Below are 27,645 nucleotides of genomic sequence, written 5' to 3' on the forward strand. Positions count from 1 at the left end.
GCATTAGACATACAAATTTTACATCTAATGTAATAATTTGGTTTACACAAAGCAAATATTTTATCTTTTGTGCAAAATATATGAAGTTTACATTCAAAATATTCCCTGACCTGCAAGGAATTCAGAAATGTCAATTATATTATCCTAACTTTAGGCTGAGGTATTATTTATTATTAAAAATGAAAATATACTGTTTTCTCCCAAACATTTCTCTGGTAGGTAGGTAGGTAGGTAGGGAGGGAGGGAGGGAGGGAGGGAGGGAGGGAGGGAGGGAGGGAGGGACCCAGCGATCGTTGGAAGAGGGGGGAGGAGCCGGAGGTGGGGTATTTTGATTGACAGATAGTGTCTGGGTGAAAAGTATATTTTTTTTATTTAGCGAAGATATTTGTTTTAGCTCATAAAATTCATATAAATTACCCGGCCAGAATATAATTTACATTGCTGGAATTCTTACAATATGATGATCATTTTGAATATAAACATCATGGATTTTGCACTAGACATACAAATTTTACATCTAATGTAATAATTTGGTTTACACAAAGCAAATATTTTATCTTTTGTGCAAAATATATGAAGTTTACATTCAAAATATTCCCTGACCTGCAAGGAATCCAGAAATGTTAATTATATCTTGAGCAAAATATATGACGCTTATATTCAAATTAATCTCTGTCTTGCAAGGATTTCATCAATGCAAATTATATTATCCTAACTTTAGTCTGAGATATTATATAAAATAAACATAAAGAAATCACCAATCTTTTATCTTGGAACACGAGGGTGGTGGGAAGACGGGGGGAGAGGAGAGGTGAGGTGACAATGTCTGGCGTTTGTTTGTTTATTTATTTTAGATAAGATTTGACAGTTGGCACTGATGGCCTGCCTGCGTGTTTATTTATCATTACTTAAGAGTGACTAAGCTCTTCTCATAATTTTCCACCCAAACGAACTGGGTGAATATAACTTACATTGGAGGGATTCTTGTAAGATAGTAATTTATTTGAACGTTTTTTTTTTTAATTTAAATTTTAATTGTTTATTCCTTGATAGGGGAAGCAGGATCCTAGTGCTATCACTTGGTACCCCTGTACCATAACACCAGAAGCAACTGGCCAGTGTCACAAGTATATACAGTACAGTACAGTCATCCCTTGGTTATCGCGCCTAATTGGGACCCCGCCGATAACGAAAGAACAGAACCTATGGGATTTATTCTAATTGATTCAGGCACCCAAGACCCAACCCCAAGTTTCCCATTTTACGACCATTAAGACCCACTAAATATATATATAATGTTATGATAAATATCATAAACACACACAGGCATGGCTTGGTTTATTACGAAGTGATGAAAAGGGTACGCTTAATACTGTAGTCCACAAAACATATAGCTATGCTTTTTATATTTGGTCCTTCGTCATACGAGTCCGTTTTCTCTCACATCAGGACGCCTGAGTCCTCCGTTTTCTCTCTTAATCTTAGAGTGCACCAGAAACTTTACTATTTTTAGTAATGCCACAGAATTTCAAATTGCAACCCCAATTGCAACTGGGGTTGCAAATGTTGAGGCAACTAAATATGTCTGATTACAGCAAATGTGTTATTGTCAATTTGTAGGTGAAAGATTTTATCCTCAATCGATGTAGGTTAACATTTCACCTGTAGGCAAATGCTTAAAAAAGCCTAAGTAAGGAAGCATATTCCTTTAACACATAATATCTGACCAGTATGGGGAGGATCATCGTGTCTCCGTCAGGGGGTTGTGGAGTGGTGGTCCAGCAGGTGTCACTTTGTTGTGTTTTTTTTGGGGGACCACGTATATGCGATTGGACGTTGTTCGGTCGGACATTAACCGGCGCATGACTATATTGGTCATTCTGAAATTTAGTTAACATATTGATAATATACAATGCAGAAATTATTATGAAACATGAAGAAGGCATTAGAACCAATGCACTCTGTAAAAAATATGGCATGTCATCATCGACTGCCTCTACAATCAGCTGTTTTATATATAAACAAAGCTGCCAGGAAGACGCTGCATTGTGGAAGACGCACCCTGGTTTTGGAAATGAAATTCTAGGATTTTTATTTTTTTGTATTAGCCCACCTGGGCATAGGTCACTGACCCACATCAGGGCCTATGGGACAAAAATGTAATAATAATAATAATAATAATAATAATAATAATAATAATAATAATAATAATAATAATAATAATAATAAAGAACCATAAAGGAATACAAAAATGAAAAAAAATCAAGAGTGAGAAACAATATACAGTCAACCCTCACTTTACGCGGTCCCACATTCCGCGTTTCCACGTTTACGCGGTGCCCTGCCAGAACCCAGGATGTTCACATTCCGCGGTGGGTGTACCCCTTTACACGGTGAAGTATAATTTTTTTTACTTTAGCTCATAAAATTCATACAAATTATCCGGCCAGAATATAATTTACATTGCTGGAATTCTTACAATTTGATGATCATTTTGAATATAAACATCATAGATTTTGCATTAGACATACAAATTTTAGATATAATGTTTACTCTTGAGTAAATATGTTATCTTTTGTGCAAAATATATGATATTTATATTCAAAATATTCCTGGTCTTACAAGGAATCCAGCAATGTCAATTATATTATCCTAACTTTAGTCTGATTTATTATTTATTACTAAAAAGGTAAACAGTCTGGTATTCCCACACATTTATCTAGTAGGGACGTTGGTGGGGGGTGGGGGGGAGGGAGGGAGGGACCGGCGACCGACCATCTGTTACCGTGTGAAGAATATTTTTTTTTTTTATTAACTGAAGATTTTTATTTTAGCTCATAAAATTCATACAAATTACCCGGCCAGAATATAATTTACATTGCTGGAATTCTTACAATTTGATGATCATTTTGAATATAAACATCATATATTTTGCATTAGACATAAAATTTTTAGATAAAATGTTTAATCTGAGTAAGTATGTTATCTTTTGTGCAAAATATATGACGTTTATATTCAAAATATTCCTGGTCTTACAAGGAATCCAGCAATGTCAATTATATTATCCTAACTTTAATCTGAGGTATTATTTAATACAAAATGTTAAAATCTAAATTTTTCACCCAACATCTCTTGAAGGGAGGATTGGTGGGGGGTGGGGGGGAGGGTTGGGACTGACCGCGCGGTTGGAAGAGGGGGGAGGCAAGGTGGGGTACTTTGATTGACAGATAGTGTCGTGAAGAATATTTTTTTTTTTTTATTAACTGAAGATATTTGTTTTAGCTCATAAAATTCATACAAATTACCCGGCCAGAATATAATTTACATTGCTGGAATTCTTACAATTTGGTGATCATTTTGAATATAAACATCATATATTTTGCATTAGATATAAAATTTTTAGATAAATGTTTAATCTGAGTAAGTATGTTATCTTTTGTGAAAAATATATGACATTTCTATTCAAAATATTCCTGGTCTTACAAGGAATCCAGCAATGTCAATTATATTATCCTAACTTTAGTTTGAGGTATTATTTATTACTATACCTGGTTTTCCCCCCAAAATTTCTCAGAGAGGGAAGAGCCGGCAGTGTAGTGTGAGAGGGGTAGGGAGTGTGTCTATTATTTGAATGGACATTAACTTGGCGACTGTATTTCTCTATTTCTCTTAAGTATTAATTGTGTGCATGTACCATCATAAAATTAAGATGTTATTTTTACTACAACATAGGTATGTGTCGTCAAAAAGTGGAATTTGGGGATCGGACTGGACTCCATTTCAATTAATCCCATATGTTATGTTATTCACTTTACGCGTTTCTCGCTTTCCGCGGTACCCTCCGGGTTACATTAACCGCGTAAAGTGAGGGTTAACTGTATGTATGTTGTGTTGTCAAAGTAAGAGAAACAATTGAGACCTTGTAACTGTGTGTAAATGAGGCAGAAAGTCAGATGAGCAACCTGGGACTTGGTCACAATTTTCGTGATGCCATATGGCAGCAGGGTCTACCAATATCTTCTCAGGCAGTAGTACCTCCCTGTTTGGTAGCTGCCTACTACCGACACCAGTGAAAACGGTTGTTTGATATCCAGCCCTTTTAGCACAAGTACACACACCTCTTTGAATATCATGACTTAGAACTGTTTATCAGTTGTCATTTTCATCAATTAAAAAAAAAAAAATTTGTACAGTTGTACCCCACTTAACGCGGTCAATTGAACCCAGAGGGTCCCGTGTTAAGTGAAATCCGCGTTAAGTGAACAACAGAACATATGGGATTAATTCCAATAGAAACCGGCCCGACCCCCAAACTCCACTTTTTGAAGGCACATACCTATGTTGTAGTAAAAATAACATCTTAATTTTATGATGGTACATGCACACAATTAATACTTAAGAGAAATAGAGAAATACAGTCGCCAAGTTAATGTCCATTCAAATAATGGACTCAACTCCCTCCCCCTCTCACACTACACAGCCGGCTAACAGATGGTCGGTCGGTCCCTCCCTCCCCCCCCACCCCCCACCAACCGTCCCAAGGAGATGTGTGGGATAACCTCAAACTAAAGTTAGGAAAATATAATTGACATTGCTGGATTCCTTGTAAGACCAGGAATATTTTGAATATAAATGTCATATATTTTGGACAAAAGATAACATAGTTACCTAGAGAAAAATTTTTATCTAAAAATTGTAAGTTTAAAGCAAAATATATGATGTTTATATTCAAAATGATCACCAAATTATAAGAATTCCAGCAATGTAAATTATATTCTGACCGGGTAATTTGTATGAATTTTATGAGCTAAAACAAATATCTTCAGTTAATAAAAAAAAAATAATCTTCACGACACTATCTGTCAATCAAAGTACCCCACCTTGCCTCCCCCCCTCTTCCAACCGCGCGGTCAGTCCCAACCCTCCCCCCCACCCCCCACCAATCCTCCCTTCCAGGGTTTTTAACATTTAGTATTAAATAATACCTCAGATTAAAGTTAGGATAATATAATTGACATTGCTGGATTCCTTGTAAGACCAGGAATATTTTGAATATAAATGTCATATATTTTGGACAAAAGATACCATAGTTACCTAGAGAAAAATGTTTATCTAAAAATTGTAAGTTTAAAGCAAAATATATGATGTTTATATTCAAAATGATCACCAAATTATAAGAATTCCAGCAATGTAAATTATATTCTGGCCTGGTAATTTGTATGAATTTTATGAGCTAAAACAGGCAGTCAGGCAGGGTGGCGGGTGGGGCAAATCTAAAAATAGCGTCTCGGACACTCACCGCGTATATGTGGAAAAAACCCGCGTTAAGTGAAAGTTCAGCTTTGGCAAGGCACCGCGTATATGCGAAAACGCGTTAAGTGAAAGCGCGTTAAGCGGGGTAAAACTGTATAAGAAGGTGAAATCTTTAATACAGCACTCATTTTATACACCTGGTCACCTCTGCATCTAGGGGGCTGTAGTGTTTACATTCTTTCTCTTGTTTTTGTCGGTATGACAATGACGGGAAATATTTTCCAACAGTAGAAGGTAAGCAAAGGTAAACATGTATAACAACGTCTAAATAAAACAAAAAATATTTATTTAAAAACAAAAAAATGAAAGTAAAAAAAACAGCTCATTGTTTACTAAACCAGTGACTGATTGGTTCTACAGTACATATAAAACTGAAGAAAATAAGACCCCAGTTGTAGTTGTAGTAAAATTAATGTAAAAAAATTAATATGGTTGTTTTAAGTAGAGTTATTTAATGTAAATAAATGGAACAATGGAAGTAGCTAACCATTAATGGTAAAGAAAAAAGTGAGATCGCGTATGTAAGTGAGCACATGTGAAACATATCGTCATTACTCTACATAAGAATATGAAAGCAACACTTATTTACTGTTCATATATATTTTAATTAATGTTTCTGATTTTTTTTTTATTGAATTATTGTTTATGTGTGCAAAATGAACAATACAATATCCCACTAATAATACGTAGAATATTAAACACATGAGGAGACGAGACGCCATTGTTTTCGTTGTTTACAAAACCAGAGACTGATTGGTTCTACATACAAAACTGAAGAAAATAAGACCCCGGTTGTAGCTGTAGTAAAATTAATGTAAAAAAATTTATTTGGTTGTTTGTAGTAATGTAATTTAGTGTTCATAAATGGAACAATCGAAGTAGTTAACCATTAATGGTAAAGAAAAAAGTGAGATCGCGTATGTAAGTTAGCACATGCGAAAACATATCGTCATTACTCTACATAAGGACATGAAAGCAACACTTATTTACTGTTCATATATATTTTAATGTTTCTGAATTTAAAAAAAAAATTCTACCCACCAGTGGTGGTAAAGTTGAAAACATAAGGACAGCCAATGTTGCTGTGTGTGTTTTTACTTGGATGACGAAGTTGTCAAGTCATCAGGTTCAACTCTAGCTGAAGACATACAACATAAAAACTTTTTCTGTGATGTTTTTAGTTTTTATTTAACTTTATCTGTGTTATTTTCGTTGGTTTATAAGGATGTTGCTTTATTACAGGTAGAAATTTGCCCAAAAAGTAGGGTAAATAAGGCAAAATTTAGCCGAACATCGAAAATACTAGACTCAAATTAATTTTCTCCATAGGAGGTTGTATTTAAATTTGGAAGATTTTAATTTTGAATGGATTTTACAGTCTAAATGGGTGTTCAAATATGAGAGCCTACTGCAAATAGGTGTCCAAATATGAGAGTCTACGTATAATGAAACAAACATTCCTGCACTTTGAGACCAGCAGACAACCTTTAGCAATTCCTCAATAGATGGCGCTGCCGCACCACTGCCATTAGTAAACAAACCACACAGCAGCAAGGGTTTACTTTTATTTTTTTTTGCAATATATCAACAATATTAGTTAAATTAATAGTTTTATAGTACTGTATAGAGAATACTTGTAATTGTTAAGTAATGTAATGAGGTAACAGTCTTTGTAAGGGGCTGATTTCAGTTGACCCTAAGAAACCCTCTGGAAGATGCATGGTAATTTTCAAGGTATATTTTTGTCATAAAAATTGCGTCTTTCAAGCTGAAAAATACGGTACACTCCTCAATGTAAGTTAAAATATAGTATTCTATTGTTTTTTATTTATTATTGTACAGTATACTGTACAGTACAGTACTGTATTTAGTTTATATTTAATGTTTTGTTAATTCTTTTACCGGTATACAGTACTTTCTATGTACTTTTTCTGTGAATTGGAACCAATTACCCAATATCCCATTGAAATAATAGATTCAGTTTACGAAATTTTCGGTTAACTAATGACTCTGTGGAACGAATTGTGTTCATTAACCAAGGGACCAATGTACAGAGTTCTATGGAAGGAATCCTGGCAGCTAATGTGTTACCGGGGGCTGGATTAACCATAAGTCTAATAATGCTGTAGCCTTAGACCCTCATGATATTTAGTCCCTTGAGTTTTGGCCTTAATATGTGTTTCTTAAACTTAAATCTTCGTCAGAAATTCACAACATCACAAGAAGGTTAAGTAAATAACTTTTGTTATGTTTATCAAGTCTCCACAGTTATTGTATACTAGATTAAATACCCCCACTTTCTGAATATAATATATGGTGCAGTAGTACATATATTGGCCCTTCCCTCTTATCAGCCTTAGGCCCCTCACAACCATTAATGCAGCCATGGTTACCTGACATTGTCAAAGGTGACCACACAATGATGCCTCAAAGGGGAATCCCTGCTGGAGTTCAGGTGATGTGGGTCAGGAGGTGATGTGAGAGTAACTTTACCTGTGACCTTATCCCACCCCAGGCCCTGCTCCGATTATCACAACCCTGAGGACAGTTTGTCAAACCTGCAACTCAGGTACAGAGAGTGACAGTTAGGATCAGAAGCTGGTGAGCCATGCAGGTTAACACTGACATTGAGATCCCGTTACCAACAGGTCAATTATTTGACCGATGTATATGATACCTTTGCATCGGTCAGAATTTTTGGAGTGATGCAAGTGCATCGGTTACATCTGCCTGGATCCAGCCCTGTATCCTCCTTATTTACTGATTCAGTTAGGTTTCTGAAAAACCCATCGTAAGTTGAAATATTGTAAAATGGGATCATTATAACATGGGGTACAATGGGATACGTTCCCAGCCACTCCAACATCAACATGTATAAAAAAATAAAAATAAATAAATAAATAAATCCTACACTAATAATATACATAAAACAAATAAACAACACTCACCACATCATTAGAACAAGCCGGGTCATCATCGCAAATCCCCTTTGAGGCTAAAGGGACTCTTGAAGGTGGAGTGGAGACGTCACTCTGACTCCCACACAGTCTTTGAGACATCTCATGTCACTTCACAATGTCAAGCTTCACCTCCAGAGAGACAGTTTTCCTGGGTGCCTTGGCCTTCCCAGATATTTTCAAAGTTACACTGCTGACTTAACAGTCACAAAAGCAGAGTAAACAATGATAACATAAAAACAATGATAGCAGCCAACACTGCTCACATCATGTTGAAAACAACAGACAAAACAATTTACAGTCACAAAAAACATAACAAAACTCACCTCACAGTCACCGATACAGAGCACAATGTGATTGTTAGTATTGTCCTCTCACTGTAAGGGGAAAAACAAAACAAAACAAAAAACACCGACGATAAGTTACATCACCAATACTGACCGATAATTGTTAAGTTACAAGATCGCAGCCATGTGCGATCACCATGGAATATAGTTTGGTACTATAGTGCACTAGTTGGCCGCTTGGCAGCATGCATGTTGGTTATTGTCAACATGCGCACCGCCATGTCTTAATACATCTCTTTCATTAAAGTGGAATATGTAGATAAGGAGATCATAGATCAGGGAATACCTGTAGTTATTTAAAAGTCTTTGACTGCTCTACTGAGGTATTAAGTGGTCTCTGTCAATGGAGACTTTTAGATATTGTACTGTAAAATAATGAGTCATCCATGCAGTCCATGACACCAAAATACATATTAGATACATCTAAAGGCAAACACAATTATATAATAAATGGTTAAATTACTTACTTAGATTCATCTGTTCCTCTAAAGTAGGCATGACATAGCTCTTGAAAAGCTACAGCAAGAGGTATAGTATCAGATAATCCTATGGTAAGAGGAGACGGACCACGTGAAGTGCCCACCATGCTAGATGTACGGAACTCTAAACTTGATACTGACTCTGCACGTGATAAGCCAGACACTGTGGAGGGGCTCTGACGTCCTCGTGATGATGATGGTCCCTGTTAGGTAAAATAGAAATATAAAGATCATGAGCAGAACTATAAAAATCATTATGTGATAGATATAAAGTAAGTATTTACTGCACATTACAGTGGGGTCTCATTTTACATGGGTTCTCGCATGTGCGGTTATCGCTTATGCGGTTGGTTGAAATGTGACCATAGTTAATAGCGTACACAGAAAGCCATGGGTAGCATGGGTAGCAGAATAGTGATCTTTTGCTTATTAATGTTAATTCGACAAAAAAAAAAGGAGGGGGGGGCTCTGGGTCACTCAAATTATCCCCAAAAATCCACTGCTTGAGAGATGGTGAGTGCTGGCAACTTTCATATGGAAAGCAGGAACGATCAGCTGATACCGCTGTGTATTGTAAAGAAGAGACAGCAATAGCTCATCTGGGAGTGAGACTTGGATTTTAGGGGAAAATTAATTGTTTGTTCAATCCAGAATGCGACGTCTAGCTTTATACCTAGGTATGTTAATGCCTAGCAATAACTCGCCAGGCCATCAAACAGGCAATTAAAACATCTCATAATTACTTAATACGTAACATTAGGAGGACACGTCACTACCTGGCATTTAATTGCAATTCTCAAAACCCTCTCCCACACCCTCCATCACACGCATTGCTACTGTCATCTTCTTGCCTGGCGAATCAGCTGTTAAAACGCACAAAGAAGGTTCCGCGAATTTGTGTTGTAATAGCTGAAATACTAAGTGCCACGAGGATTTTATATATGGTATTTATACATCTTAGCACGGTGAGGAAATCGAGTGACTTTATTTTGTTTATGTCTCTCAGATATTGTGTTTGGGTCAATTCCTTATACAGTCTGGTCAACATGGCAACCACAGCGCGTCTTCTATTATGAAGACGGTAGATCATTAGTGACTATTATCCTCTGCTTTCAAGTCACTTAGTGAATGACGTTGTTTTTTGCCCTTCCGGGCCCGTCTTCACTGAAAAAAATAAAAAAAATAAATAAAAAAAAATATATATATATACATACAGTCATGCGCCGGTTAATGTCCTAGATACGTTCTTGGAAACATGACGTTAACCGAAATGGACGTTGTCCGATCATCACAGAAACTGCATTTATACTTACGTGTATGTGGAATACTATATACGTACATATACACTCTTACTCTTAAATCACTACTGTAATGTGATACAGGTGATTAATTTTTATCTCTTGTGCAAAATACATGACGTTTATATTAAAATTATTCATTGTTTAACAAGGATTCCAGCAACGCTGGGCAGATGGGGGAAGAGAGAGGGTCATTTATTTCTATTACGTTTCTTTTAGTATGGTGTGTGCATGTAAATGGATGACAATGAATGAAGAAATCTATGTAACTCTACCCAAAAATACAGTTGAAAAACTTTTTTATAAAATGTACTACAGTACTGTACACTATAGTACAACAATTTTTATCTCTTGAGCAAAATATATGATGTTTATATTCAAATTATTGGCTGTCTTGCAAGGATTCCAGCAATGCAAATTATAATCTCCTAACTTTAGTCTGAGATATTATATAAGATAAAAACTGTAAGCCTAAAACCCTGGCTGGGTGGGAGGGAGGGAGGGAGGGAGGGAGCCAGCCAGCCAGCGAGGGGTTGGGTGGGGGGTTGAGGTGATAAGTTTGAGGCGAAGGTCTGTGTGTTTATTTAACAGTCCTACTAAGCTTCTCTCATTTTAAAATGCCAGTGAAATGACCTGGGAGAATATAATTAACATTGCTGGGATTCTTGTAAGATACTGATTTATTTGAATATAAACATGTTGTAATTCGCACTAGACATAACAATTTTAGTACCGTAATCAAATTAGTACATGTGCACTCCAGCTTTGCACTAAGGTCATTTATTTCTTTTACGTTTCTTTTAGTATGGTGTGTGCATGTAAATGGATGAAAATAAATGAAGAAATTTATGTAAATCTACCCAAAAAAAAAAAAAAAAAAAATATATATATATATATATATATAATCAACGCCTCAACCCTCCAGGATTCGAACCCACGGCCCATGACTATGACTGGGGAACGCTAACCGCTGGACCACCAGGATACAAAAAACAGTCCTAGACTCTGTTATATTTCACACAAAGCCTGTTCAACGAGCTTATGGCGTCGTGAACCTCTAATGGGGACTACCCGTATCACGTAGGTGGTCAGAGTAACGTTTTACCAAATCCGGCTTCGAAACACGATTGCATGTAGAAGTCCACGTGTTTATTGGGCTAATGAAATATATATGGATCCTCGTGTTTCGAAGCCGAATGTGGAAAAACGTTACACTGACCACCACCACGACCTCATCTGCAAATTTGGTAAGAAGTTTCTGCACCATCCTCGACACCGGCTCCTACTATCACCTGAGATCCCTAGCCCGAGAATTGCTGTTCGACATCACAACTGCATCCAGCCCGTACGTGCACGAACTGATCGCTATAAGAACAGCCCAGTCCCAACCATTGTAAAAATTATCAATAACTTGTAATAAACCAGTGTATTCACTCCCAGTAAATACTACTTCTTGTACTGTCAGTATGTTGAAATGCCCTGTAGTTTGAGCTTTTCCCCATCTAGTTATTATATATCTTATTTATATCACTTATGTTATTTGTATATTATATGTAATTCGAAACCCATTCCCCAATTATGTAACTGTATATTTTCAGCCTTCTGGCTGCCAAGCTCTTTCAATAAACCGTTAACTATTATTATTATTATTATTATTATTATAATATATGTTTGGGGAAAAACAGTATGCTTACATTTTTAGTAAAAAATAATACCTCAGACTAAAGATAGGATAATATAATTGACATTGCTGGATTCCTTGCAAGACAGGGAATATTTTTGAATATAAACGTCATATATTTTGGACAAAAGATAAAATTGTTGCTCTTTCTAATAAAATTCTTAAATTATATCTAAAATTTGTATGTCTAATGCAAATTTTAGGATGTTTATACTTAAAATAATCACCATCTTATAAGAATTCCAGCAATGTAAATTATATATTTTATGAGCTAAAAACAAACATCTTCAGTAAACAAACAAATTATACTACACCTGCGTAAATGATGAAATTTACCGCCTAATTAAAACATATCATTCTGGCAAGGTGCCGCGTAAATAACCAAACGTGTAAACAAAAACCGAGTAAATCCAGACTATACTGTACATGGAATTATCAAGAATGTAGAGCCACTTGGATTACCAAGTTAGATCCTCATTGGGCTTGCATAATTCATAGCAGCTGTGTCTCAGACAACCTGTTTTCACCATTGGATTGTGCAGTTTGTTATGACCAAATTTTTATAATTAATCAAGATGCAAGAGACAAGAAAGAATTATTGCACATCCAAATTAAAAATAGATTGAACAAAGCCTTGCAGAGTAAATTTTTAAATGTAAACACTGGAAAGATCCCAAGTTGGTAGAAAGTTTAGAATTATGGGTGATAGATAACAGACTTAATCCCCAATTAGACCAACCTATTTCTGCTAAGAAAAGCAGGTTATTGGATATTCTAGATAATGAGGCAGTAGGAAGATTACAAGCACCTCTACCTAGTCAGTCTGATTTTAGTGGATTCCAGGATCAGGATGAGGAAGTTGGCTCTAATCATAGTGTTCAGTTACCAGAGCAGGGAGAACCTGTTGAGACTGACTTCATCCTGTCCCCATTTTGGCAACCACTTCCACCTGGGGCAAAAGTGTTGGTTACTATGAGTGGAAACAGGGTGCTGTCGACTGCCACACAGCTGATGGAGAACATTGAGTGTAAGGATGATCCAAACAGGCCTTGGGTAACATTGTTAAGATCTAAGTCTTCTTTGTTTTCAACCACATCTGAGTCTGTGGATTCCTTATTCAAGGTATTTTATGGAAATGTTTCTAAACTTCCTGATCTCTCAGCACTTACAAAGAGACAGGAATGCCAAGCAACTGTGGGTCATCATTCATTGTTTCTAGAAGGTGATACTACAATTTCTTGGCCTGATATTAGCCCCAAAATGATCTCTGAATTAGATGAAGTCTGGGCTAATATATTGAAAGACTTAACACTCATTCCCTCAGATAGGAATGCTCACAAGTTTAGTTTTTGAAGTTCCTTATATGAACTTTCCCAGTATTTGTCGGCTCCAAAATATGCTGATATAAGTTATGAAATAAATTTGAAACAAGATGCTTTTACACTGTTGCTTGAAGAATTCAAATTTAGGAAGTTGGCAGCTGATAGTTGGTCTGCAATATGATGTGTCAGTTATTGACTAAGTTTGTGCTGGACTATGAGGACAGTTCAGAAGTAGACACATGTTTTGCTGCTGCTATACAAGGGATTCCATATTCCCTGTACAACTCATTTTTGGAAATGTTGTTGAAGGCCCTAAAACTTAAAGCCCAGCTAAGGAAGCAAGCCACTACTAATGCTTCAAGCGGTAGTGCTTATTTATTGCTTCGTTCTTCCCCTCTTTCTCCTGCTTTGTTTGATGAACAAACATTAGTTAAGTATAGATCAGCTGTTGAACAAGTTATTAATGTTACTGTTCCCAGGAGTCCTCAGACCTTTTGGAAATTTAAAAGAGGAAGGTCTAACAGGGGAACAGGACCAGCTGCTAGGTTCAGTTATTAACCTAGAGGAAACTTTAGAGGAGGAAACAATTCAAGACGTAGTAGGGGTGGCCGTTTGTTCAGAAGTGGAAGGAGACCTTATTCCACCACATCAGTGGTCACTCCCTCCCAATGAAGCCAGACAGCTGGGTTGTCTAGGGAGTTGGGAAAACATGTGGACTTCTACCATATGGGCTAACAAGACAATCAGAGGGGGCCTCACATGGACTTGGTTGAGGCACCCTCCTCTTGTGTGACCAAAAAGGGGTAAAAAACCAACCCCCTTCCTCACAGAATTTGTAATTCAACTGTTAAACAGAGGTGTGATAGAACTGTTGCAGCCAGAGAAATGTTTCATGTCTCGCTTATTCCCAGTCCCCAAGAAAGGCAGCGACAAATTGAGGTGGATTTTAGATCTTCCGTCCTGAACAAGTTCATTACCAAAACAAGTTTCAAGATGCTCACTTACGATCATCTGAGGCGTCTACTTCCGCCCAATGCTTGGATCTCGAAGATGCCTATTATCACATGCCTGTTGCTCCCAGGTACAGAAAGTTTCTAGTATTCGCAGTGGGGAATGTAAGTTATCAATTCACAGTGATGCCATTCGGCCTGACAATTGTGCCAAAAGTGTTTACAAAACTGGCAAACATCCCCAGCGAGATCCTTGCGAAAGAGGGCATAAGAACTTTTGCTTATCTAGATGATTGGCTGATAGTGGGAAACTCTTTCGAAGATTGTCAAAGGGAGACCCAAAGTACACTAGTACTATTTCAAAACCTAGGATTAAAGATAAACCAGGTCAAATCAAATCTCATACCATGTCAGAAATTGGATTGGTTAGGTCTCCATTTGGACACAAATCAGCAGTCAGTCAGTCTACCAGGAGCAAAGGTAACAGATGTGATAAACCAAGAAGAAGCCTTTTGTGTAAAGCAAGAGGTTTCTTGGCACGATTGGGAAAAACTACTGGGTGTGTTGAATTTTGCCACAATAGTAGTTCCTTTGGGCAAGTTAAGGAAGAAGCAACTAACTCATCTGGGGTCAAATTTGCTTCACAGAAACAGAAATTTTGCTTCTTCTCTGCCTATTCAGATCAAGAATCTTCTGTCATGGTGGGAAAATTGGGACAATCTAATCGGTTCATCTCCCTGGGTTCCCCCTCAAACAGACTTGGTCGTTTGTACGGACGCGTCCGAAATAGGATGTGGATACCATTCCTCAAAAGGAGAGTTCCATCAAGGGAAGTGGAGCAACTTTCTTTGGGACAAACACATAAACATAAAAGAATTAGCAGTAGTCCAATTCTTTTTGTTGGCAAACCCAAATTTAAAAAACATGACGATTCTGTTTGCCATGGACAACAGAACGGCAGTGTTTTGTCTCAATTATCAAGGCGCAACCAGATCTTGGCCTCTTCTAAACCTATCGGAAAAATTTTCCAAATTTTGTGGAACACAAACACTTTACCTCAAAGCAACTCACACACCGGGAGTACAAAACATTTAGGCAGATGCGTGGTCCAGTCTTAGGCCAGTATCGATGGAAACAGAATGGTCCCTAAAGATATTGAAGTTCAAGAGTCTAGTGAGGAGGTTTGGGACTCCACAAATAGATCTTGTTGCCTCACAAAACAATCACAAGATGCCAATTTATGCATCTCTGGAACGATTGAATCTTTTAGGAAATACTCTACTCATAGATTGGAACCATTGGAATTCAATCTATCTGTTCCCACCTGTGAAAATGTTGCCCAAAGTGGTTCACAAACTCAGACCCTTCCAAGGGAAGGTCCTCTTAATTGCACCACATTGGATCCTACAACCATGGTGTCTCGATCTGTTGGACTGGTGCCCGCATCCACTACAATTGCAACAGGGATATCTAGAACAGGCACTGCACCCTCAGTAGTTCGAGATATCCTTGGCACTTCACGCTTGAAGTTTCTCAAAAGAAGTTTAAATAGATTGTTGGTTAATTCCAATATCGTTAACCAAGTGAGAGCAGGTCATAGGCCCCAAACTTCTATGCAATATGAGAAAGCTTGGAAACTTTTTCAACAATTTATCAGGTTAACGACTCCAATCACATTGTCGGAAAGAGTGGTGTTAAAACTTTTAGATTTTCTGTTCAGAGTTAAAGGCCTTCAAGGATCGACAATTGCACCTTATAAATCAGCATTGGTTGACCCTCTGGCATGGGATTTTAATATTACTTTGAACCCAAGAATTTATCAAATGCTCAGATTGTCCCTTTTCATTCAGAGACCCCCTCGGCCTAAGAGAATCCCACCTTGGTCTCTAGGTAAAGTTACTAAATTTCTTATGGGGCCTAATTACAATATAAATCTGAATCGGGACAGATTGCTCCAGAAGGCAGCCTTCCTTCTAGTGATAGCAACAGGTATGAGAATCAGTGAGCTGATTTCAATTTCCAATAATCCATCATTATTGGAATTTTCTGGGGAAGATGTCACCCTTTTTCCTACGGAGATTCTAAGAAAAAATGAAAGGGAGGATATTAGAGCTCAACCTATGAGGATAAAACGGCAGATGGATGAGACAAGGGTTCCTCATATATTGTGCCCAGTTAAGAATCTTTAAGAATGGTAAACCAGATTCCTTAATTGAAGCCCATATGTATTCTCAACACAGGATGGTAAGAAATTGTTTCCTAGTCACATGACAAAATATTTATCTCAGTTAGTGAGTAAAGCAGACCCTGGCAAGAAATTTTTGGTATATGACACCAGGAAATATGTAGGGTCTGTGGCCTTTCTGCGGCATATGAGCCTCAGTCAGATCAAAGAAGTGGGCTTTTGGAAATCTTCAAAACCTTTCAAAACAGCTATCTTCATCTATCTCTGGAAGATGTTTCACATGTGGTGGCGCTGGGGTCCCCTCCCCCACCTAGTTACTCTCCACAACCAGGACCTCCTTCTTCCTCATCAGAGTAAAGTGAGTATCCTAATTGGGATATGTAAATTCCTCATCAGAGTAAAGTGAGTATCCTAATTGGTATATGTAAATTAACATTTTACCGTCCGGTAAATGTTCCTAATATTAAAAAATAAATAAATAAAGTTTATAATTATAATCTGGACCTAAGTTAGCGGAGCCTTATACGCAATGTCACCTCCCTCTCCACCTCCTGCTCGGGTAATCAAAGCTAGACATCGCATTCTGGATTTAACAAAAAGCCGTTTTTTTCTAAAAAACAGTTTTTGTGATATAGTCCAGAATGCGACGTTGACATCCCACCCATTTCCACCCCTAGAGAGTTGATATTTCTTTACTGCTCGCTCTAGGGCAAGAGATGATGATAGCAATGCAAGTGCTGGAGGGTGCGGGAAGGGGTATTGAGAATTACAATTAAATGCCAGGTAGCGGCGTGTCCTAATATTACGTATTAAGTAATTATTAGATGTTTAAATTGCCTGTATGTTGGCCTGGCGAGTTATTGCTAGGCATTAACATACCTAGGTATAAAGCTAGACGTCACATTCTGGACTATATCACAAAAACTGGTTTTTAGAAAAAAAATATTTTTTTCAATAAATATTAGGGGAAATACAGTATGGTGAAATTCCGATAATTTATTCATCTTAACTCGTTTCAGAATATATTCCTACAATAACTATTAAAATTTTGGAATTGCATGGTTATTTTAGATTTATTCTGGAATAAAATTGTTTATCCATTAAAAAAAACCCAGAACATACAAACTAAACTGAAATCAAAATTAACCAGGGTATAGCGTACTGTATATCATTTTCGTCTTTATTCAAGACATCTTTAGGTCATGAAACCCACTAATTCCTCACCCTGACAATGGGTGACCTGACAATGCATCAGGTCAGTAATATGAGACCAAGGCTGAAAGAGAACCTGAGTCTTACGTACATTTCCCGCAAGGCTGAAGTGTGCATACGCATCTGTGTAGGTGTTCAGGATCTCCTGTAGTGTGAGAGACAAGGGTGAGGTCGTCTGTATACTGAAGTTCAGTAATGGAAGCTGCTGACACCTTTGTTCTTGCCTGGAGACGTCTTATGTTGAAAAGACCCTTCATCCGGTACTCGATATTCACCCCACCAGCTAAATTGGCACTGGCATGAGTAAGGAAGGCAGCCAAGAAGATGGAAAAGAGAGTTGGTGCCAGTACACATTCTTGTATTACCCCTGTTTGGATAGGGAAGTACTCACACTGGATGCCGTTGTGCATGACACTGCTGTTCATGCCATCATAAACTTCCCTCATAATGGCAATGAATTTTGGTGGGCAGCCATAACGGCTGAGGGTCCACCAGAGGGCTTCCCTGTTGACCGAGTCGAAGACCTAGGTCAGGTCGATGAAAACCAAATACAGGTCACGACACTGTTCTTTGCACTTTTCCTGTATCTGGCGAGCAGCAAAGATCAAATCAGTAGTGCCACGCGATAGCCTAAAACCACATTGAGATTCTGGGAGGAAGTTTTCTGCCTCAGGAAGAAGTCTGTTTAGGAAGATTCAGGCAATAATCTTCCTAGAAACAGACAGCAGCAAGATCCCACAGTAGTTGTCACAGGAGGCATCTTTAAGAGCCTGGGGGATATCCTTCTTTTCCCATATATTCTCCAGGAGAGAGTGGAAACGGCTGGTAAGCAGAGGTCCTCCTGCTTTATACCAATCGGCTGGGATTACGTCAGTCCCTGAGACTTTGTTATTTTTCATCTGTTTGATGGCAGTAGCTATTTCATCCAGGGATGGAGGATCACTGAGGTGGGTCAGATTTGGGTGCTGAGGGACCAGTTGGATAGTCAGGATATCCACATTGGTGTTTCAGCTGAGCAGTGAATGGTAGTGCTCTTTCCAGCGCTGAAGGATGCCTTCTTCGTCTTTAATTAGGGAGTTACCATCAGATGAGCGGAGGGGACTGCGCCACGAGTGATTGGCCCATAAAATGTTTTAGTGGATCTTGTGTTGATCTGCAAATTTTTGTGTTTCACAAGCTTTATTTTTAAGCCAGTTGTTCTTTAGATTGTGAAGTTAGCGCTGGGCCACCACTTTCTTCTTGCGGAAGGTATCAGTTTTGGACCAAGACAGATTTGTTCTGCCAGTCAGTTGAAGCAGCACACTTATCACTGATGAGTACATTGATTTCTGGGTCATTTTCAACAAACCAGTCCTGGTGTATTCTTTCGATCTGGCCGAGGGTCTTTATGCAGGTTTTTGTCATGACAGTGTCGAGAATATCCCATTCAGAACTGGGATTTGGGTTGTTTGTTATTGGATTACTTATCAGCCCATGTTTGAGCTGCTCTCTGAAAGTATGTGCTACCGATGGATCCTACAGTGATCTGAGCCATGCATGGTTTGGGTGATGAGGACACCTCAGCGATCTCTTTCTCTGACAATGGTGTAGTCAATGAGATGCCAGTGTTTGGATCGTGGGTGTTGTTACGAACCCTTGAACTTGTCGGCCTGCCTAAACAAGGTGTTGGTGATAGTGAGGTTGTGTGCAGCACACTTGCTGAGGAGGAGTAGGCCATTGGGATTACAATTGCCTGGTCCATTTCTCCCTATGGTTCCCTGTCAAATGTCAGCATCTCTGCTAACTCTGGCATTGAAGTCACTTTGGAGCACAACCTTATCTTCTCTGGGGACAGAGGTTAGCACTCTGTCGAGGTCAGCATAAAAGGCATTCTTGATGTCATCCTCTGCATCCAATTTTGGGGGGTATGCACTGATGAAAAAGGCATGATGCGAGTGATTCAGTGGGACTCGGGGCATCATAAGGCACTTGTTGATCCCAACAGGTATTTCAGTTAGCCTGTGTAGGATACGTTGGTGGATGTCAAAGTCAACTCCACAAATGCGGTTTTTCTTCTGTGAGTCGATCCTCGTCCGGGAGCCGGACTCACTAATTGCTACTACCAGGTATGTCGATATTCTACCTAGCCAGCTCTTTTGCCACAGGGGTAATTCTTCTTTCAGGATGCTCATGTGTGCCAGTATCCAGAAGGGTCCTGACATTCCATGCAGCAACCATAAGAGGATGCACACACACACACAACCTCCATTTGGCTGCCTCCCTCTCTCCCACCCATGCCTTGCTGCTATGACGAGAATCCTCTTCTACCACCCATTCGCCCACCCAACCCGTCCCTACCTTTACATTGCTGCTCATCATGATCTTACCATGCTCACACCCACCAATTTACACCCACAGCACCCACCCATTAAAGATGCCCACTTGGAGCACAGAAACCCCATTTCTTCGACTTCCCTCCTGAATATGTCCCAGTGAGTTGAAGATCGCTAAACCGAACAGTTGCAGATTGTTAAATAACCAAGGATGTTATATATTTTAAATTGCTAAACGATTTATCGTTATTGTATTTTATGATATGGTATGTATAAATTTTATTGTTTAGCAGAGCAATTTTTTTTAACAAATCGTTTATAGTGCTACTGGTGGCAGATACATGAAAGAATGACTTTTAGTTGCATTCGGATTGATAGAATAAATTACAGTATACTCTCCAGTTCGGTGACTATCTGCTTGGCGAATTCGAAATTGGCAGTCAAAATTCAAAGTCCCTTGCCCTCCATTTTGGCGACCAAACCCTTACCTTTGTGAGTTTAAATTTAAATGCAATCACAACTAATAATTGTAGAATAATAAGTGCAAGATAAATCTTGCTTAATACTACTGGTGAGTATTATTGGTGAGTATTTACTGAGTGCAAAGTGCCAGTCAGCTGTTCAGGCAGCCATTTTGACAGTGTCAATCCACATTCCCGCTGTTTGTTTGAGTGGCTTTGGCCTTTGTGTACATCCTTTTTTTTATTCACTCTCGCTTGGTGCTGTGTTCTTGAGCAGATTAATGGCCTCAAAAGTGCCTGGGGGTATTGGAGGGGATGATAGTGGTGGTGAAAGACCGTCAGAGTGCCTGGGCGGTTCAAATGATAGGGTAAAAACAAAGACGAATAATTCTCGTGAGTATCGAGTTGGGAAGAAAATTAAAAAGTACTCTTTTGAGGATAAGAGAAAGATTGTGGATATGATTGAGTCTGCCAAAGGACTTTTATTTCGAAGGCTTTGATCTAGTGGTGGCAGAGGCAGTGGTGGAAGAGGGGTGAGAGGAGAGACTGGAGGCTTGGGTGGGGGGCGACAGACGTTAGCCTTCCTTCAACAGCCTCGGATACCAGCTTAGTGTACATTAAGCACCTCAACTTTAATTTTAAGGTTGGCTTTCTATGTTTATGTTGATTAACTAATTATTCATTCTCTTTCAGCAATAAAATATAGCTTATATGTGGGTAAAATGGGAAAAAATTGAGACTTTGGCTGGGCCCTCAGTACCAATTAGGCTTTTCCCATTGTAAAAAGCCCTCTGGTTTGGCGATTCTAGGTTTGGCGAGGTTTTTCGACACCAATTAGTCACCAAACTAGAGGGTTTACTGTAGAATTTTTACTGAACAAGATCAAAAGAGACAAAGTTGGGATACCTAGAAGGATCAGACAGTTGGAATTTGGATAAAAGAAATTGCACTGTAAATGAAATAAAGTCGACGACATTGGAATTATCGTAAACGTGGAGACGTTCTGCATACAGTGGTCTGACATGAATGGGGGAGGTTGTTGGGTATTAGTGGGTCAACACAGCGGGAACCAAATTTTACCAAAGGGTGCCGAATATTAATTCTGGTGTCCAAGATACTCTGTGGTGCAATGTATAGGTTGACTATCAAAAATCCAGCAACCTCGGGACCTGAGGTGTGCCGGATTTTCGAAAATGCCGAAAAAATGATGGTTATATTTGCTGTATAAGTTTAACAGAAAATGACTACCTGTACAGTCCTTTAAACAAAGAAAATTAAACACTAAATAAAAAGCAAATGAAATTTTATTATATATGCTGTATACAGTATATTTAACAGAAAATTATTACCTGTACAGTCCTTTAAAAAAAAAGAAAATTAAACACTAAATGAAAGGCAAATGAAATTTTAATGTTTATCAGGCTAAACAGCAGATGGGCTGTCAGGATTATCATCTGTATCACTGACAGTGACAACATCCTCAGCAACAGGAACAGCTTCAACTTGTCTTGAAGTTGATGGCAGTGGATTATCAAGTGTGGACACTGCTGTTGCTTCTTCCTGCTTCCTAGCTATTTTCTTGAATATATCGGGCAATGTCTGTTGCTTCATATACTTGGGTCTTTCTCTAATAAGTTTATCTTGGAGCAAGAAAACATTCATGATTTCTTGTTCACTTACAAAACTTCGTTGCTCTAGTCCAGCCAGCAGTTCAGTTGTAAACGTAATTAACCTGTCAATAGAGATTCTCTCTCTCACATCTTCCTCATTTTCTTCACTGGTTTCATCTTCATCACTACCTGTACAGGCATTTCTCTCCGGACTTTTAACCATATCTACAATTTCAGAATCAGTGTAATGATGAACTGTAGGCACATTATCATCAACATCCAACCATTCTGTGAGAACATCTTCATTTATCCTTGATGAAAGCTCCTTGGCATCAGGATTAGTTACATCTTTAACATAAGCAAGAAGTTCATGTATAAGTTGCTTTTCTTTGGAAACCCTAAACCCTGCAAAATCATTTTCTGTGTCTTCGTTAGAATGAGAAGTAAACATTAAACTTGGCCACAATTTATGCCATCCATTTTTCAGTGTTGATGTTTTAATAGACTTTCAAGCATTGGCAACACAGTACACTGCATCCTTAATGTTGAACTCTTTTATGAATTTCTGTACTGGGGTGTCTGAATTAACTGAACTCACTAGGCGCCTCATTAACAGGGATCGATACTTACACTTCATAGAACGTATGATACCATTGTCCTGTGGTTGAATTAGTGATGTGCAGTTGGGTGGGAGGTAGGCAACAAAAACATTATCTTTCACTAGAAGATCGGCTTTTGGATGTGCCGAACAATTGTTTAAAATAACAAGTATTTTGCATTTAGGATCTAGTCCAACTGAGTTACAGTGAGCCCTGGCCTCAGGAACAAAACATTTATGAAACCAATCCAATGTAATATCAGTGGTAACCCACCCCTTCTTGTTGGCACGGTAATGGACAGGAAATCGTGTCATACCCTTAAAGACCCTCGGATGTAAACTTTTTCCGATAACAAGCAACTTACATCTATGGGTACCCGCAGCATTAGAGCAGCACATTACCGTGACGCGATCCTTCGAAGCTTTAAACCCCGATGGCGATTCTGCATCCTCAGTTGTCAGAGTTCTTTTTGGCGTACATCTCCAAAATAAGGCAGTCTCGTCAGCATTGTACACTTGTTCAGGACTTAAATGTTCATCACTAACTAACTTTGCAAATTCATCCACATAGGCACTAGCTGCATCCTTGTCTGCTGAATGTTTTTCACCACATACTGCACGAAAATGTAAGCCATGTCGCGACTTGAAACGTTGCAGCCAACCTTCTGTATAGTCACACTTGTGTTGCAATCCCAGCTCTTCATGAAACACTTTGGCTTGTTCCTTTAATAAATCACCAGAAATTTCCACACCTTCACTTACACGAAGATTAAACCAGGTTATGAGAACTTGGTCTAGTTCCGCACTTTTTCCATCCGACATTGACTTCCTTACAAACATTTTCCTTTTTGATCCACTGTCAGAAAAGAACTTTAACAGTTTTTCTTTCTGTTTTTTAATATCATACACTGTTGAAGAGCCGATGTTGTATGTTTCACAAATGGTTCACACAGACACGCCGCTATCAAGTTTTTTAAGCACTTCCACTTTCTCTGTGATCGACAACGCACGATGTTTACGTTTTACGCCACCGTTTTTCTTTGCTGAATCCATGATGGGGCTATACAGCAGCAATTAAATGATAAAATCAGAAGGAATGAGCATGAATGCTTGTTAGCAGGTGCAAGCAAGACCCAACAGCTGATTCTGGAGTACAGCGCTATCAAAACATAAACGGAGCGTCCAGAAAACAATGGTGCGCCAAGACAGGAAATTTGAAAATGCGCTCCGAAATCTATGCCGGAAAACTGAAGGTTCCGGTTTATCGATTGCCAGATTTTTGATAGTCAACCTGTAGTAACTTATACCCAAAATAATAGGATGCTACAATACCCTCCCTTCCCAGATCCATGGTGCAGCACACACCAGGGAACTGACTAAACACAGTCAAAAAATTTCTAACAGCCTCGCAGATAGCTGAATTTTGAATACAGTACTGAATAAAGGATCACTAATAACTTTTTGTGAATAACTGAGTTCGCAAATACGTGCACAGTAAACCGTCAAAGATCCAGACACAGCAAATCCAGATTTTGGAAGATTCAGACCAAATTTTGGGGGTTCTGGGCTAAGAAGCCTCCCTAAGAAGTATTCCCAAACAGGGTGAAGGTAGTTCTAGGCTTAAAGTTTTTATCTTATAAAATGTCATAGACTAAACATAGCAGAGTGTAACTTACATTGCTGGACTCCTTGCAAGATAGTGAATAATTTGAGTATAAACATCACATAGTTTGCACAAGAGATAAATTTTTTAATCTTTTAGTGTAGTATACATTTAAGTACAAGTTTTCAAATCGCATTTTTGGGTAGATATACATAACTTTCTTAATTTTTCTTTTTTACTCATTTACATGCACACACCATCCTAAATACATATTGTGAAAAAAGTAAAGAAATAATTGTCCTAGGGGCAAACCTGTACTGTACTCAAATGTACTAGATAATATACTAAAATTTTTATGTCTTGTGCAAACTATAGCGTGTTTATATTCAAAATAATCACTATCTTACAAGAATTCCAGCAACGTAAGTTATATTCTACCACGTCAATTCAGTGCCATTTTATAAGGGAAAAAATCTTCCTCTATATGACTGATAACTACATACTGTACTGGGTAATCTCCCTGCTGGCTGGTCAATACCTCACCTCATCCCCCCTGCCTGGCTGTCAACACCTCAACTCCTCCTCCCAGCCAGGGTGAAGATAGTTTTAGGCTTAAAGTTTATATCTTATAAAATATCACAAACTAAACTTAGCAGAATATACCTTGCATTGCTGGAATCCTTGCAAGATTGCGAATAATTTGAGTATAAACATCACCTAGTTTCCACAGGAGATAAAATTTTTAGTCCTTTAGTGTAGTACATTTGAGTACAGTAATATGTTGCTCAAAATTATGGCTTTTTCACAGGAAAAAGTCTGTATAACTAACCCCAGGGGTCAGGATAATATGTACTATATTTTTGGTGTTTTTTATATCATATTTATCGTTTTTATACCATTAGTACATTCGCCGGACGATTCGGACAATCGGCTTTTTCGGACAGGTGATCCCCCCTTTTAGTTCGTATCTTCGAGGGTTCACTGTACAGTATATCTTTATTGTCAGTGAAATCTTAGCAAAACTGGGATCTGGCAAGCAGTTCAGAACCTAACCCCCTTAATTACATTGTTCTTATGGGGAATTCGCTTTCTGGTTCCAAACAACCGCCTTAAGAACTGGTCCTTCAGTCCACAGCCTGTCTGTAAACCAGGGTGTTCTTATACTGTACTGTACATTGTTTGTTTCCTCTGGCTCTTCTTCATCGTGGAGTGTCAAGAGGTATACAAAATGATACCAACAGAAAAAAAATAGCCCTTGGAATATTGAGTTTCACTATAAAAAACAACAGCTATATCATGATTTGGTGACACTTTCATGTTTTAATAGGAAATCAATATTATGGTTCACGGACCATTAGTACAGTAAATGAATATATCTTACCTCACAGATATATCCTCAACCATTCGAAATGAACTTGTGATCAAGTCCAGTGAACAAGCATCATTGCAGGTGATTGTAAACGGAAAAGAAAATCATTGGCATAGTTGCAAGTGCACAGGAATGGGTATCTGGTTGATATACAGAAATTGGAAACTCTTACTCAGATATGGATACAGTATATATGAAGTACTGAGTCCTCAAATATAATTGAGAACAATTTCCATTTTGCGCCCCAGCACATTCAGACTAGGAAACACGGACGGTATTTCCACTACTTGCAGTCCCCAATTTATGAACATACGGTTTACAAAAACTCAAAATTAGGAAAAATATTCTTTGACTCATGCTGAGGTGCTGACAATGGCATATTAGGGCTTCCTATACCAGACCTCGTTAGTTTATATAAACATTAAACTAAAAAACAACATACAATACTGTACTGTACTGTTTCAGCCTGGGTAAGAAAGATAAAAATAAAATAAATGAAGTGTTTTAGTTATCATGGATCACAGGATTATTATGCAAAGTAGTGGTAAGATGTTGACTCAAGATATTTTAGCAGTGAGAACACTGATATGATCTGTATCTCAGAATTTGATCTGATGTCAGTGGAAAGAAAAAAACATTAAATGGATACGTTAAGCATTTCTTCTTAAGAAAAAACCCCATCAAAATCAAGTGAAAACAAAATATCTTAATGTGTATACAGTATTGTAAAAGTATAATGCAGAAAACTTACTGTTGATCAATTAATATGAAGTCTCACACTGCATCACAACCAGTGGTGCAGTTTCTCAATAATTTCCATTTCCTCCACTGCATGTAGATCACTTATTATGTTTATTATTGACTTATAACCATAATGGGAGTCTACAGTATAAGAAAATATGATCCGATTAGGAAAGTTTTGGGGGGAACAGAACCTTATCGTAAATTGGGGAATGCCTGTAGTTTCAGCATCAGGAATATTATCAGCAAAGAAAAATGGTAAAACATTTTACTCTTGTGGATAGAAGCATTAAAAAAAAAATTACAGTACTGTACCTGTATTTATAAATTTTGTGCATTTGATCATATGAAATCATTTGGTGGACACAGTGAAATCCAGAATCAAACTATCCACATATGAAAAATGTTATACATGATGAACAAAATCACTGAACAAAATATATCATAGAGATTAGCATTGATATAATTACCTCAAGGGCTTTACGTGAGGGAGGTCTAGGAATAGCCATTGTTGGAGTAGGTGTTGATCCCCTGCTAGAGGATCCTCCGCCACCTCCAGCTCTTGGTGGAAGTGCAGGAGGAGTTTCTGCTTCTGTCTCATTCAAGATGTCACTTAACTCTGAAGAAGAAAATTAACCTAAAAATATATTACTTAAATTTGTAGAAGAATATATAGAAAATTCTAGAAGGGCATTAAAATGTTCAGCAATTCCAATTCTTTTTAAATTTGTTTTCTTTATTTAGCCACTCCTCTGTAATATCAAGTATGATTCAATCCCTGACAGGACATCTAAAACACATCTCTATCCAATGATCTCACAAGTTAGGAGTAACATGGTGAAATGGAACACAATCCTAAGTGCAACCGGTGATCCTTTATACTGTACAGTACTGTATGCACCCACGATATAAATGGAATCTGCCAATGACAGATTACTCAGTATATATATATATATATATATATATATATATATATATATATATATATATATATATATATATATATATATATATATATATATATATATATATATATATATATATATATATATATATATATATATATATATATATATATATATATATATATATATACACATATACAGTCAACCCTCACTTTACGCGGTCCCACATTCCGCGTTTCCACGTTTACGCGGTGCCCTGCCAGAACCCAGGATGCTCACATTCCGCGGTGGGTGTACCCCTT

The 27,645-nt window shown here is 37.9% G+C and overlaps 1 protein-coding gene across 3 annotated transcripts in view; it reads right to left on the reverse strand.

Moving 5' to 3' along the window:
- Window positions 1-27,645, reverse strand: part of LOC121880178 (F-BAR domain only protein 2-like) — a 291,016-nt gene that overhangs the window by 12,799 nt on the left and 250,572 nt on the right. For all 3 annotated transcript variants that reach the window (XM_042387303.1, XM_042387304.1, XM_042387305.1), the window contains 2 exons: window positions 26,909-27,057; window positions 9,085-9,299 (listed from right to left, as the gene is read on the reverse strand). In XM_042387303.1, the coding sequence (XP_042243237.1) occupies window positions 9,085-9,299; window positions 26,909-27,057 (364 nt within the window). The remainder of the gene's footprint in view (window positions 1-9,084; window positions 9,300-26,908; window positions 27,058-27,645) is intronic.

Source organism: Homarus americanus, unplaced genomic scaffold (assembly GCF_018991925.1).
Source record: "Homarus americanus isolate GMGI-L3 unplaced genomic scaffold, GMGI_Hamer_2.0 scaffold30108, whole genome shotgun sequence".
Classification (NCBI taxonomy): domain Eukaryota; kingdom Metazoa; phylum Arthropoda; class Malacostraca; order Decapoda; family Nephropidae; genus Homarus; species Homarus americanus.